The sequence below is a fragment of the Salmo salar genome, chromosome 13 (genome assembly GCF_965601325.2).
Source record: "Salmo salar chromosome 13, fSalSal1, whole genome shotgun sequence".
Lineage (NCBI taxonomy): Eukaryota > Metazoa > Chordata > Actinopteri > Salmoniformes > Salmonidae > Salmo > Salmo salar.
This window is the reverse complement of record NC_138303.1, coordinates 35,228,472-35,244,879: the sequence shown is the minus strand read 5'-3', so window position 1 is coordinate 35,244,879 and position 16,408 is coordinate 35,228,472. Positions and strand designations below refer to the sequence as shown.

The 16,408-nt window shown below is 43.5% G+C and overlaps 1 protein-coding gene across 1 annotated transcript in view; it reads left to right on the top strand.

The window, feature by feature from the left end:
- Positions 1-17: 17 nt before the first annotated feature.
- The window catches only part of LOC106566913 (bridge-like lipid transfer protein family member 3A), a 62,520-nt gene continuing 46,129 nt past the window's right edge, over positions 18-16,408 (top strand). Inside the window, exon 1 of the mRNA XM_014135516.3 lies at positions 18-197. Within this exon, the coding sequence (XP_013990991.3) occupies positions 154-197 (44 nt within the window). The 5' untranslated portion in view covers positions 18-153. The remainder of the gene's footprint in view (positions 198-16,408) is intronic.

The following is a 16,408-nucleotide window of genomic DNA, read 5'->3' as shown; positions in this document are numbered from 1 at the left end:
AAAAATACAATTACACAAATTACCCGTGGTGAATAAGGGTCGTTTTTCATTTCGCAGAAGATGAGAGGTGGAGTGGAATGTGAAGAGAATATGCCTATACGCTAGCTAGCTACAAATAAATAATTTAGCTAGGTTATTCTCACCAACACCGCAATGGCAGGAATAATCAAAAAGCAAATATTGAAACATTTGTCCAGGTAAGAAAGATTGCTAGCTAGCTTGGCTAACGTTAGCTAGCCACCTGCTTTAAGCTTGGATGGGCCAGCTAGGTGTAATACTAGGTAGGCATGTCAACCAAAGATGGCCAGATAGAAGGATATTCATGATTTGTTACACAGCCCACTAGTTGTCTTTTGTGTTGGATAAATCCGCTGGCAATCTCTCAAGCTAGTAGTGCAACACCAAGCAAGGCTGATGCATAGTCTCGCGTGCGAACAGACGTTTTCGTGGAAGATTTTATTCATGTCAGTCACCTTACATAATGAAACAATACTGCTGACTAAATAAATGAATCCAGCATAATGGTACCATTTCTCAGGAGTGTGACTGTGTAATAGAGCATGAATGGAGTGGAACCTATTATATTTAACGTTACCTTCAAGTGCTCTGCTTGGACCTCATCACCGTCAGTCATTCAACAGACATGCAGACTTCAGGACCGGCCAGCAGTAATTTATAGGCACAATATAAGCTCCTGAATGGGACTTAAACAATTGTGTACAAAATAATATTTTTTTTAGAAAAGATTACCGAGTTCCGGACCTGTAGTTACAGCCATCAGTGGAGCCACTCCGTATAGAGAACAATGAAGCTCCGGTGGCTTCAGGACTATTCATAAATTCCTGTCCCTCGTTTGAGTCAGGTTATGAGAGCAATTGCTGACTGGGTGTCATTTCAAGTCAGTGATGAACGGCCATCAGCCCTTCCTTCAGTGTAATTTGTCCTCACAGTGGTTTGAATAACCTGGCATTACACCTCACAAGGATCTCATGAGATAGAATTAACATCAGTTGGTGTGCCTGCCTGCTGGAGTGTAGTGCTGCTGCTGTGCTATTTTGAGAAGATGGTCCAATTTTGGGCTTTTGTTGTCACAGATGGGGATGGGCATTTTATATGTTCGTGTACTCCCATAATTTTTTTCTCTCTCTCGACTACTCAAATAATACAAATAGGTGTGTCTCGACCACCATTTGCCTCATGCAGCGCGACACATCTCCTTCGCATAGAGTTGATCAGGCTGTTGGTTTTGGGCTGTGGAATGTTATCCCACTCCTCTTACATTTACATTTACATTTAAGTCATTTAGCAGACGCTCTTATCCAGAGCCTTATGATATCCAGTGGAACAACCACTTTACAATAGTGCATCTAAATCTTTTAAGGGGGGGGGGGGGGGTTAGAAGGATTACTTTATCCTATCCTAGGTATTCCTTAAAGAGGTGGGGTTTCAGGTGTCTCCGGAAGGTGGTGATTGACTCCGCTGTCCTGGCGTCGTGAGGGAGCTTGTTCCACCATTGGGGTGCCAGAGCAGCGAACAGTTTTGACTGGGCTGAGCGGGAACTGTGCTTCCTCAGAGGTAGGGGGGCCAGCAGGCCAGAGGTGGATGAACGCAGTGCCCTTGTTTGGGTGTAGGGCCTGATCAGAGCCTGAAGGTATGGAGGTGCCGTTCCCTTCACAGCTCCGTAGGCTATCACCATGGTCTTGTAGCGGATGCGCGCATCAACTGGAAGCCAGTGGAGAGAGCGGAGGAGCGGGGTGACGTGAGAGAACTTGGGAAGGTTGAACACCAGACGGGCTGCGGCGTTCTGGATGAGTTGTAGGGGTTTAATGGCACAGGCAGGGAGCCCAGCCAACAGCGAGTTGCAGTAATCCAGACGGGAGATGACAAGTGCCTGGATTAGGACCTGCGCCGCTTCCTGTGTGAGGCAGGGTCGTACTCTGCGAATGTTGTAGAGCATGAACCTACAGGATCGGGTCAACGCCTTGATGTTAGTGGAGAACGACAGGGTGTTGTCCAGGATCACGCCAAGGTTCTTAGCACTCTGGGAGGAGGACACAAGGGAGTTGTCAACCATGATGGCGAGATCATGGAACGGGCAGTCCTTCCCCGGGAGGAAGAGCAGCTCCGTCTTGCCGAGGTTCAGCTTGAGGTGGTGATCCGTCATCCACACTGATATGTCTGACAGACATGCAGAGATGCGATTCGCCGCCTGGTTATCAGAAGGGGGAAAGGAGAAGATTAATTGTGTGTCGTCTGCATAGCAATGATAGGAGAGACCATGTGAGGATATGACAGAGCCAAGTGACTTGGTGTATAGCGAGAATAGGAGAGGGCCTAGAACAGAGCCCTGGGGGACACCAGTGGTGAGAGCGCATGGTGCGGAGATTCTCGCCACGCCACCTGGTAGGAGCGACCTGTCAGGTAGGACACAATCCAAGCGTGGGCCGCGCCGGAGATGCCCAACTCGGAGAGGGTGGAGAGGAGGATCTGATGGTTCACAGTATCAAAGGCAGCAGATAGGTCTAGAAGGATGAGAGCAGAGGAGAGAGAGTTAGCTTTAGCAGTGCGAAGAGCCTCCGTGACACAGAGAAGAGCAGTCTCAGTTGAATGCCCAGTCTTGAAACCTGACTGATTAGGATCAAGAAGGTCATTCTGAGAGATAGCAGGAGAGCTGGCCAAGGACGGCACGTTCAAGAGTTTTGGAGAGAAAAGAAAGAAGGGATACTGGTCTGTAGTTGTTGACATCGGAGGGATCGAGTGTAGGTTTTTTCAGAAGGGGTGCAACTCTCGCTCTCTTGAAGACGGAAGGGACGTAGCCAGCGGTCAAGGATGAGTTGATGAGCGAGGTGAGGTAGGGGAGAAGGTCTCCGGAAATGGTCTGGAGAAGAGAGGAGGGGATAGGGTCAAGTGGGCAGGTTGTTGGGCGGCCGGCCGTCACAAGACGCGAGATTTCATCTGGAGAGAGAGGGGAGAAAGAGGTCAAAGCACAGGGTAGGGCAGTGTGAGCAGGACCAGCGGTGTCGTTTGACTTAGCAAACGAGGATCGGATATCGTCAACCTTCTTTTCAAAATGGTTGACGAAGTCATCCGCAGAGAGGGAGGAGGGGGGGGGGGAGGGGGAGGAGGATTCAGGAGGGAGGAGAAGGTAGCAAAGAGCTTCCTAGGGTTAGAGGCAGATGCTTGGAATTTAGAGTGGTAGAAAGTGGCTTTAGCAGCAGAGACAGAAGAGGAGAATGTAGAGAGGAGGGAGTGAAAGGATGCCAGGTCCGCAGGGAGGCGAGTTTTCCTCCATTTCCGCTCGGCTGCCCGGAGCCCTGTTCTGTGAGCTCGTAGTGAGTCGTCGAGCCACGGAGCAGGAGGGGAGGACCGAGCCGGCCTGGAGGATAGGGGACAGAGAAAATCAAAGGATGCAGAAAGGGAGGAGAGGAGGCTGTGTGAAGTTTCTGGATATTGGCTGGAACTGGAATACACTGTCGTACACGTTGATCCTGAGCATCCCAAACATGCTCAATGAGGGACATGTCTAATGAGTATGCAGGCCATGGAAGAACTGGGACATTTTCAGCTTTCAGGAATTGTGTAGGGATCCTTGACATGGGGTCGTGCATTATCATGCTGAAACATGAGGTGATAGTGGCGGATGAATGACACGACAATGGACGTCGGGATCCCATCACGGCATCTCTGCATTCAAATTGCCATTGATAAAATGCAATTGTGTTCGTTGTCCATAGCATATGCCTGCCCATACCATAACCCCACTGCGCTGCTCTACCTTCTTAATAGCATTATCAACAAGGCAGGTCCTACAAGCTCTAGTTTTGTCTCACCATCCAGGGAAAATGCAGCAGCTACTCTTTCTGGGGTCTGGCAAAATTAAGGCAGTTATACAATTTGAAAAACATTACAATACATTCATAACAGATTTCACAACACACTAAATGAAGTGTGTGTCCTCAGGCCCCTACTCCACCACATATCTACAACACAAAATCCATGTGTACGTGTGTGTGTATAGTGCGTATGTTATCGTGTGTGTATGCATGTGTCTGTGCCTATGTTTGTGTTGCTTCACAGTCCCCGCTGTTCCATAAGGTGTATTTTTATCTGTTTTTTAATATCTGATTCTACTGCTTGCAACCGTTACCTGATGTGGAGTAGAGTTCCATGTACGGTCGTGGCCAAAAGTTTTGAGAATGACACAAATATATATTTTCACAAAGTCTGCTGCCTCAGTTTATATGATGGCAATTTGCATATACTCCAGAATGTTATGAAGAGTGATCAGATGAATTGCAATTAATTGCAAAGTCCCTCTTTGCCATGCAAATGAACTGAATTCCCAAAAAACATTTCCACTGCATTTCAGCCCTGCCACAAAAGGACCAGCTGACATCATGTCAGTGATTCTCTCGTTAACACAGGTGTGAGTGTTGACGAGGACAAGGCTGGAGATCACTCTGTCATGCTGATTGAGTTCGAGTAACAGACTGGAAGCTTCAAAAGGAGAGTGGTGCTTGGAATCATTGTTCTTCCTCTGTCAACCATGGGTACCTGCAAGGAAACACGTGCCGTCATCATTGCTTTGCACAAAAAGGGCTTCACAGGCAATAAGATTGCACCTAAATCAACCATTTATCGGATCATCAAGAACTTCGAGGAGAGCGGTTCAATTGTTGTGAAGAAGGCTTCAGGGCGCCCAAGGAAGTCCAGCAAGCGCCAGGACCATCTCCTAAAGTTTATTCAGCTGTGGGATCGGGGCACCACCAGTACAGAGCTTGCTCAGGAATGGCAGCAGGCAGGTGTGAGTGCTAGAGGTCGACCGATTTTATGATTTTTCAACGCCGATACCGATTTATTGGAGGACCCAAAAAAGCCGACACCGATTAATCGGCCGATTTATTTAAAAAAAAAGTTTTTATATATATTTTTATTTTATTTGTAATGACAATTACAACAATACTGAATGAACACTTTTATTTCAAGTTAATATAATACATCAATAAAATCAATTTAGCCTCAAGTAAATAATGAAACATGTTCAATTTGGTTTAAATAATGCAAAAACAAAGTGTTGGAGAAGAAAGTAAAAGTGCAATATGTGCCATGTAAAAAAAGCTAACGTTTAAGTTCCTTGCTCAGAACATGAGAACATATGAAAGCTGGTGGTTCCTTTTAACATGAGTCTTCAATGTTCCCAGGTAAGAAGTTTTAGGTTGTAGTTATTATTGGAATTATAGGACTATTTCTCTCTATTCCATTTTGTATTTCATATACCTTTGACTATTGGATGTTCTTATAGGCACTTTAGTATTGCCAGTGTAACAGTATAGCTTCCGTTCCTCTTCTCGCCCCTACCTGGGCTCGAACCAGGAACACATCGACAGCAGCCACCCTCGAAGCATCGTTACCTATCGCTCCACAAATGTCGCAGCCCATGCAGAGCAAGGGGAACAACTACTTCAAGGTCTCAGAGTGAGTGACGTCACCAATTGAAACACTATCAGCGCGCACCCCGCTAACTAGCTAGCCATTTCACATTGGTTACACCAGCCTAATCTCGGGAGTTGATAGGCTTGAAGTCATAAACTGCTCAATGCTAGAAGCACAGCGAAGAGCTGCTGGCAAACGCACAAAAGTGCTGTTTGAATGAATGCTTACGAGCCTGCTGCTGCCTACCACCGCTCAGTCAGACTGCTCTATCAAATATCAAATCATAGACTTAATTATAACATAATAACACACAGAAATACGAGCCTTAGGTCATTAACCTCTATGGGCTAGGTGGGACGCTTGCGTCTCACCTACTCAACAGCCAGTGGAATCCCGTGGCGCGATATTCAAATACCTTAGAAATGCTATTACTTCAATTTCTCAAACATATGACTATTTTACACCATTTTAAAGACAAGACTCTCGTTAATCTAACCACACTGTCCGATTTCAAAAAGGCTTTACAACGAAAGCAAAACATTAGATTATGTCAGCAGAGTACCCAGCCAGAAATAATCAGACACCCATTTTTCAAGCTAGCATATAATGTCACAAAAACCAAAACCACAGCTAAATGCAGCACTAACCTTTGATGATCTTCATCAGATGACACTCCTAGGACATTATGTTATACAATACATGCATGTTTTGTTCAATCAAGTTCATATTTATATCAAAAACCAGCTTTTTACATTAGCATGTGACTAGCATGTGACTAGCATTCCCACCGAACACTTCCGGTGAATTTACTAAATTACTCACGATAAACGTTAAAAAAAACATAATTATTTTAAGAATTATAGATACAGAACTCCTTTATGACCTCGGTATGTCCGATTTTAAAATAGATTTTCGGTGAAAGCACATTTTGCAATATTCTGAGTAGATAGCCCGGCCATCACAGGCTAGCTATTTTGACACCCACCAAGTGTGGTACTCACCAAACTATTACTATTAGAAAAATTGGATTACCTTTGCTGTTCTTCATCAGAATGCACTCCCAGGACTTCTACTTCAATAATAAATGTTGGTTTGGTTCCAAATAATCCATAGTTATATCCAAATAGCGGCGTTTTGTTCGTGCGTTCAAGACACTATCCGAAGGGTAAAGAAGGGTGACGCGCCCGACGCGTTTCGTGACAAAACATTTCAAAATATTCCATTACCGTACTTCGAAGCATGTCAAACGCTGTTTAAAATCAATTTTTATGCGATTTTTCTCGGAAAAAAGCGATACTTTTCCGACCGGGAGTCGTTGTTTTCGTTCAAAGAGAGAGAAAATAAACATGGTGTCGGCTCGTGCACGCGCCTCCAGTCTCATTGTCCTCAGATCGACCACTATCCAAATGCGCTACTGTTTTTCAGCCATGGCCTGCAAAGTCACCATTCATCGTTCTGGCGCCTTCTGAGAGCCTATGGGAGCGTTAGAAAATGTCACGTTATGCCAGAGATCCCCTGTTTTGGTTAGAGATGATCAAGAAGGCCAAGAAATAGTCAGAGAACGCTTCCTGTTTGGAATCTTCTCAGGTTTTGGCCTGCCAAATGAGTTCTGTTATACTCACAGACACCATTCAAACAGTTTTAGAAACTTTAGGGTGTGTTCTATCCAAATCAAACAATTATATGCATATTCTAGTTACTGGGCAGGAGTAGTAACCAGATTAATTCGGGTACGTTTTTTATCCGGCCGTGCAAATACTGCCCCCTATCCCCAACAGGTTAATATGGTCAAATCCGGAAACTATCATTTCGAAAACAAAACATTTATTATTTCAGTGAAATACGGAACCGTTCCGTATTTTATCTAACGGGTGGCATCCATAAGTCTAAATATTCCTGTTACATTGCACAACCTTCAATGTTATATCATAATTATGTAACATTCTGGCAAATTAGTTTGCAACGAGCCAGGTGGCCCAAACTGTTGCATATACCCTGACTCTGCGTGCAATGAACGCAAGAGAAGTGACACAATTTCCCTAGTTTAATATTGCCTGCTGACCTGGATTTCTTTTAACTAAATATGCAGGTTTTAAAAAAAATATACTTCTGTGTATTGATTTTAAGAAAGGCATTGATGTTTATGGTTAGGTACATTCGTGCAACGATTGTGCTTTTTTCACAAATGCGCTTTTGATAAGTCATCCACCGTTTGGCAAAGTTGGTCTTCACACAGTTCGCAACGAGCCAGGCGGCCCAAACTGCTGCATATAGTCTGACTGTTGCACAGAACGCAAGAGAAGTGACACAATTTCCCTAGTTAAAAGAAATTCATGTTAGCAGGCAATATTAAATAAATATGCAGGTTTAAAAATATATACTTGTGTATTGATTTTAAGAAAGGGGTTGATGTTTATGGTTAGGTACACATTGGTGCAACGACAGTGCTTTTTTGCGAATGCGCTTGTTAAATAACCGTTTGACGAAGTAGGCTATGATTCAATGGTAAATTAACAGGCACCGCATCAATTTTATGCAATGCAGGACAATCTAGATAAACTAGTAATATCATCAACTATGTGTAGTTAACTAGTGATTATGTTAAGATTGATTGTTTTTTATAAGATACGTTAAATGCTAGCTAGCACCATACCTTGGCTTCTTGCTGCACTCGCATAACAGGTAGTCAGCCTGCCACGCAGTCTCCTCGTGGAGTGCAATGTAATCGGCCATGATCGGTGCCCAAAAATGCAGATTACCGATTGTTATGAAATCTTGAAATCGGCCCAAATTAATCAGCCATTCCTATTAATCGGTCGACCTCTAGTGAGTGCATCTGCACGCACAGTGAGGCGAAGACTTTGAGGATGGCCTCGTGTCAAGAAGGGCAGCAAAGAAGCCACTTCTCTCCAGGAACAAACATCAAGGACAGACTGATATTCTGCAAAAGGTATAGGGATTGGACTGCTGAGGACTGGGGTAAAGTCATTTTGTCTCATGAATCCCCTTTCCAATTGTTTGGGGCATCCGGAAAAAGCTTGTCTAGAGAAGACAAGGTGAGCGCTACCATCAGTCCTGTGTCATGCCAACAGTAAAGCATCCTGAGACCATTCATGTGTGGGGTTGCTTCTCAGCCAAGGGAGTGGGCTCACTCACAATTTTGCCTAAGAACACAGCCATAAATAAAGAATGGTACCAACACATCCTCCGAGAGCAACTTCTCCCAACCATCCAGGAACAGTTTGGTGACGAACAATGCCTTTTCCAGCATGATGGAGCACCTTGCCATAAGGCAAAAGTGATAACTAAGTGGTTCGGGGAACAAAACATCGACATTTTGGGCCCATGGCCAGGAAACTCCCCAGACCTTAATCCCATTGAGAACTTGTGGTCAATCCTCAAGAGGTGGGTGGACAAACAAAACCCCACAAATTCTGACAAACTCCAAGCATTGATTATGCAAGAATGGGCTGCCATCAGTCAGGATGTGGCCCAGAAGTTAACTGGGCCAGCATGCCAGGGCAGATTGCAGAGGTCTTGAAAAGAAGGGTCAACACTGCAAATATTGACTCTTTGCATCAACTTCATGTAATAATCAATAAAAGCCTTTGACACTTATGCAATGCTTGTAATTATACTTCAGTATTCCTTAGTAACATCTGAAAAAATATCTAAAGACACTGAAGCAGCAAACTTTGTGGAAATTAATATTTGTGTCATTCTCAAAACTTTTGGCCACGACTGTTGTCATGGCTCTATGTAGTACTGTGCGCCTCCCATAGTCTGTTCTTGACTTGGGGACTGTGAAGAGACCTCTGGTGGCATGTTGTGTGGGGTATACATGGGTGTCTGAGATTTGTGGTAGTTGTTTAAACAGACAGCTCGGTCCTTTCAACATGTCAATACCTCTCACAAGTACAAGTAGTGGTGAAGTCAATCTCTCCTCCACTTTGAGCCAGAAGAGATTCACATTAATGTTTGCTCTCTGTGTACATCCAAAGGCCAGCCGTGCAGCCCTGTTCTGAGCCAATTGCAGTTTTACTAAGTCCCTCTTTGTAGCACCTGACCACATGTCTGAACAGTTGTCCAGGTACGACAAAACTAGAGCCTGTAGGACCTGCCTTGTTGATAGTGCAGTTAAGAAGGTAGAGCAGCGCTTTATTATGGACAGACTTCTCCCCGTCTTAGCATTGTATTGTCCCTAATACAATGCTTTTAGATTTTGAAATATTTAGGACTAACTTATTCCTTGCCACCCATTCTGAAACTGAGGCTCTTTGTTAAGTGGCTTTACTCAATGCCAGTGGCATGTCGTTAGTAAAGTTTGAAAAAAGTAAGGGGCCTAGACAGCTGCCCTGGGGAATTCCTGATTCTACCTGGATTATGTTGCAGAGGCTTCCATTAAAGAACAACCTCTGTGTTCTGTTAGACAGGTAACTCTTTATCCACAATAACGCAGGGGATGTAGAGCCATAACCATGAGTTTTTCCAGGAGTAGACTGATCGATAATGTCAAAAGCTGCACTAAAGTCTAACAAAACAGCCCCCACATTCTTTTTATCATCAATTTCTCTCAGCCAATCATCAGTAATTTGTGTAAGTGCTGTGCTTGTTGAATGTCCTTCCCTATAAGCATCCTGAAAGTCTTTTGTTAATTTGTTTACTGTAAAATAGCACTGTATCTGGTCAAAGACAATTTTTCCCAGAACTTTACTAAGGGTTGGTAACAGACTGATTGGTCTGATTTTTGAGCCAGTCAAGGGGGCTTTACTATTCTTAGGTAGCGGAATTTCTTTTGCTTCCCTCCAGGCATGAGGGCACACACTTTCTAGTAGGCTTAAATTGAAGATATGGCAAATAGGAGTGGCAATATCGTCCGCTATTATCCTCAGTAATTTCCCATCAAAGTTGTCAAGTCCTCGGTAGTTTGTCATTGTTGATAGACAACAATTTTTTCACCTTTTTTACACTCACTTTACGTAATTCAAAATGACAATTTTTGTCTTTCAGAATTTGGTCAGTTATACTTGGATGTGTAGTGTCAGGGTTTGTTGCTGGTATGTCATGCTTAAGTTTGCTAATCTTGCCAATGAAAAAATCATTAAAGTACTTATGGTAGAGAAATTAACATTCAGTTCTCTAGTAACAGCTACGGTGGAGATTCCTGCAGTTAGCATGCCAATTGCACGCTCCCTCAAAGCATGCATGCTCACTAACAGGGATGTAAACAGCTGTGTGCACAAAATGTGAGACAAATAATCTTTTTGTGCATATGGAACATTTCTTGGATCTTTTATTTCAGCTCATGAAACATGGGACCAACACTTTACATGTTGCGTTTATATTTTTGTTCAGTACATGTTTAGGAGGGGGTTATAGCGTAGCCTAACCAATTCTAAATGGCACTAGCAGTTCGCAAAGTAGCTTAAGCTGATTTGTTTCAAAACTGCAGCTTGTTGTTGGAACACTTCTTACTTCAGTCAACCAGTCCATTTTGAATTTGTAAAAAAAAAAAGTCATTTCACAAGGAATGTAGCTTGTGTATCCCATCAGTTAGATATGTTTTTATATGCATTTATTTCTGTAGGCCTAACGGGAGCTTGTGTAACGCAATTGAGTGAATGAGACACTGAGGGGAAAGGGAATTTAGGGAGAAGAACAGTGTGATGCTTGGAATAGATTAGAGACGGTTACTCATACTGTCGTGGTTGTGTGTATCAGACAATAGCCATAGGGAAGGCTATGCTGCATCCCACTTATTGAAGCTACTACGTAGGCTTACAAAGTCATCTGTCTTTAAATGTAGCCTACAGTTGCACACCTTTGCATTTAGAGTGACATAGAAGCGTCAAGCTTTTGTTTGCAGCAATACCGGTTTAGGTCTAACTGTGACAGTTCTCTCTCTTCTTGCATGCCTGGCAATTAATCTCACTCTCTGTCAGTAAGGGCAGGGTTTTTGTGGTGAAATTTGTTGAGAGCTCACTCAGCTCCGCTGTATGGGGCAAAGGCTAAGAGGCATTGGCCTAACTCCAGTATGCCAGTTTGACACATTTTTTGCTTAGCTCTGTTGCTCCAATTGTGGTGACTGTTAAATAAATCAGATTGTTTAAGAGCAAATTCACAATGGCATTGAGAGCATACTGTAGCCTCTCAATTGCATTCTGACAAATGGTAAATATCCTAACCTTTTTTCCCTGTTATGGGACAAAATTAGAATTATGGCTTATTCATTGATTTTGTCTTTGGTAATTAGCCTGAAGAGCTCCGGGTCTTCTATCCAACTGACGCTTCTCCCTCCCTGTACTATCGACATTCGCTATCACTATCAACACTAACTATCAGCTGTGGAAGACCACTGCCTAAGTCAAGTTTGTTTTGTTTTTCAAGCTTCTTTGAGATTCTCTTTGTAACGAAAAGCGGGAAATAAAATACATCTGTTATTATTGGTAATTGTATTCAGCCTTTGGTGTGGCTTAGGGCTTTATTTCGCCAGAGACACAATGTTGCTTTGGACTGTAGCTTCTTCAAGACTGCGAGTGCATGAGTATGACACATGGCCTGCATTAGGTATGACTGTTTCATTCCCCCTCCTTACATAAACTATAATAAGGACTTGTCAGAAAACATAACTCTCTTGGAGTGTTAGCACACGAGAAACTGTGCTAGAATAGAATAGCTAGCCTTGCCGTTTCAGTGCTGCAAGTGTTTGGAAGATGCAGACATCATGTTTGAGTTTGTCCTCTAGGTCAGTTCCATGTTACCCACTCAGCAACTCCCTGGCCCTGCGGAACTGCCCAACCCAGTCAGCTGTCTTGTTGTGGCACTGTTTTGTTGGCCAAACTGAGTGGAGGTCAACATCAGTGCTCAATTCTGTTATGTCCAATTTCCACCCAATCCATTCCTTAACTCTCACTCAATCATGGTCTTTCTCTGGGAAGAATGACAACAGAATCAAAATCACCAGGCTCAACCAAGCGCTGGACATATTACCGCTAGTGACAGGCTCTGTTACTGATATGACCGGGAGCCCTGTTTTGGTTGTGCATATCATATAAAACAGGAAGATAACATCTTGGCCTAAAATTGACCAAATCTAGGCCCTATGTTGTGGCAAAAGATCTGTAGAAAGGGATATGACAAGTGTTAAATCTTGGCTGTAACAAAATGTTGCTTTTTAAAGCTTTTTTGACCTTTCCATGTTCCTCAGCAATATTCCTTGTCTTCAACCCTATTGGACATGAGACTATTGAAAACACTGACTAGCAATGTACTGAAAACAGTTAAACAGCATCCTTTCCAGCTCCTCATGAGTTATTCTGGAGGATTTAGATTTTGAGAAGAGGGAGGTTTGACATACTTCCCTGGATTTTACATGGGGCCTGTGAAACACTCGAGTTGTGTTCAAAGCTTAACCCTCAGGTTGTTTGTGTGGACTTCATGGTGGACTCCCACACACTGTAGTACTAGACAGGAGCTGCTCTCCCACAGCAAGCGTTAATGGGGTGCTCAGCAGTGTGTGGCTGGTTGGCTTCCCTCTGAGAGAATGCCCTGAAGTACCGTAAATTCCGGACTATAAGCCGCAACTTTTTTCCCAGCTTTGAACAGCGCAGCTTAAACAATGACGCGGCTAATATATGGATTTTTCCCGCTTTCAATTTTTTTTTCTCCAAAAAAACACATTCTGTGACGTGCTCAGTTTTTTGGCGGCATGAAGCTTTCATTAGACCAATGAAATTGCCGAACGGGTTAAGGTCAAACAACTTTTTGTTTACTGTTTAGATTAAATCGAGCGCTCTCAAACTTCCCATCATTCTGATTACGGTAGTCATTTTGTCACCCTCATCATGGCAAAGACACGGAGAAATGCATATGGTGCAGCTTTCAAGTTGAAGGCGATTGATCTGGCTGTTGGAAAAGGAAATAGAGCTGCTGATGATAAGACGTTGGAAACAGCAGCGTGAGGAATTGACTCAGTGCAAAAAGACAACTAAAGCTTACTGCTAATTTTTTGTTACAAGCCGTGTTTCGTTAAAGCCTATTTATTTTTGTTACAAGCCGTGTTTCGTTAAAGCCTATTTATTTTTGTTACAAGCCGTGTTTCGTTAAAGCCTGTGTAAAGTTAATTTGTTTCAATGTACCGGTAGGCACCTGCGGCTTATAGACATGTGCGGCTTATTTATGTTCAAAATAATAGTTTTTTTCAAACTCAGTGGGTGCAGCTTATATTCAGGTGCGCTTAACCTGTTATGGCTAGGGGGCAGTATTTTCACGGCCGGATAAAAAACGTACCCAATTTAATCTGATTACTACTCCTGCCCAGAAACTAGAATATGCATATCATTATTAGCTTTGGATAGAAAACACTCCAAAGTTTCTAAAACGGTTTGAATGGTGTCTGTGAGTATAACAGAACTCATTTGGCAGGCCAAAACCTGAGAAGATTCTGTACAGGAAGTACCCTGTCTGACCATTTCTTGGCCTTCTTGATTATCTCTATCCAATACAGGGGATCTCTGCTGTTACATGACACTTCCTACGGCTCCCATGGGCTCTCAGAAGGCGGCAAAAAGCTGAATGATATCGAGGCAGCCCCTGGCTGAAAAACATTAGCGCGTTTGGATAGTGGCCAGTCACAGTACTATGAGACTCAGGCTCGTGCACGAGGGGATCCCATGCTTTTATTTTCTCTCTCTTTTGTACGTAAACACGCTTTCCCGGTCGGAATATTATCGCTTTTTTACGAGAAAAATGGCATAAAAATTGATTTTAAACAGCGGTTGACATGCTTCGAAGTACGGTAATGGAATATTTAGACATTTTCTTTGTCACGAAATGCATCGTGCGCGTGACCCTTATTTACACTTCGGATAGTGTCTTGAACACACGAACAAAACGCCGCTATTTGGATATAACTATGGATTATTTTGAACCAAACCAACATTTGTTATTGAAGTAGCAGTCCTGGGAGTGCATTCTGACGAAGAACACCAAAGGTAATCAAACTTTTCTAATAGTAAATCGGAGTTTGGTCAGGGCTAAACTTGGTGGGTGTCTAAATAGCTAGCCGTGATGGCTGGGCTATCTACTCAGAATATTTCAAAATGTGCTTTCACCGAAAAGCTATTTTAAAATCGGACACCTCGATTGCACAAAGGAGTTCTGTATCTATAATTCTTAAAATAATTGTTATGTTTTTTGTGAACGTTTATCGTGAGTAATTTAGTAAATTCACCGGAGGTTTGCGGGGGGTATGCTAGTTCTGAACGTCACATGCTAATGTAAAAAGCTGGTTTTTGATATAAATATGAACTTGATTGAACAAAACATGCATGTATTGTGTAACATCATTTCCTAGGTGTGTCATCTGATGAAGATCATCAAAGGTTAGTGCTGCATTTAGCTGTGGTTTTGTTTTTTGTGACATTATATGCTAGCTTGAAAAATGGGTGTCTGATTATTTCTGGCTGGGTACTCTGCTGACATAATCTAATGTTTTGCTTTCGCTGTAAAGCCTTTTTGAAATCGGACAGTGTGGTTAGATAAAGGAGAGTCTTGTCTTTAAAATGCTGTAAAATAGTCATATGTTTGAAAAATTGAAGTTTTTGTATTTTTGAGGAATTTGTAATTCGCACCACGCCTATCATTGGATATTGGAGCAGGTGTTCCGCTAGCGGAACGTCTAGATTTTAATAGTCCGGAAATTACGGTAGACGTCTGTTATGAAGGGATTTGAGAGGCTAGTTAAGGACCATATCTCCTCCATCTTACCTGACACCCTAGATCCACAACAATTTGGATACCACCCCAACAGATTAATGGATGACGCAATGGACATTGCACTGCACACTGCCCTAACCCACCTGGACATACCTATCTAAGAATGCTGTTCATCGACTACAGCTCAGCCTTCAACACCATAGTGCCCTGCAAGCTCATCACTAAGCTCAGGGCCCTGGGTCTGAACCCCTCCATGTGCAACTGGGTCCTGGACTTCCTGACGGGCCAACCCCAGGTGGTGAAGTTGGGCAACAACACCTCTGCCACGCTGATCCTCAACACGGTAGCCCCACAGGGGTGCATGCTCAGCCCCCTCCTGTACTTCCTGTTCACCCATGACGGCGTAGCCATGCACATTTCCAACTCAATCATCAACTTTGCTGACGACGTTGTTGGCCTGATTACCAACAACAATGTGACAGCTTACAGGGAGGAGGTGAGAGCCCTGGCAGAGTGGTGCCAGGAAAATAACCTCTCCCTCAATGTCAACAAAAGTAAGGAGCTGATTGTGGACTACCGGAGACATCAGAGAGAGCACGCCCCAATCCACATCGACGGGCCGCAGTGGAGAGGGTCAAAAGCTTCAAGTTCCTTTGCGTGGACTTCACTGAGGACCTGAAATTATCCCTTCACACCTACAGTGTGGTGAAGGCACAACAGCGCCTCTTCAACCTCAGGAGGCTGAAGAAATTCGACTTGGCCCCTAAGACCCAACAAACTTCTACAGATCCACCATTGAGAGCATTCTGTCCAGATGTATCACCGCCTGGTATGGCATTTGCATTGTCCGCAACCGCAGGGTTCCCCAGAGAGTGGTACGGTCAGCTGCTAAACTGTGTACGCAACCGTTAAAATTTGAGTTAGCATAGGATCTCTGCAGGCTATGCTCACATCTGTGAGTGATCACTGTCCATGATGTGCCTTGATGCTGGTTGATGGACAAGGGAAGCTCACTTTGGAACTAAAACATGGTTTTACTCAGCATTTTTCATACTGACTGGTAGATGGCTTGAAACCTTCTTTTTTTAATCAAAGACAAATAACACTTTTCCAGGATACATTTTGTTCTCCCTTTCATTCATAGCCAGGCCATTATGGGTTGAATAAGCCCTCGAATTGTTGTACCTCAAAACAATGCTAATCCCCAAAACATTGCTGTGGCCTAGTTTTAATGAATACCCTGATGGTCTGTGTGGTG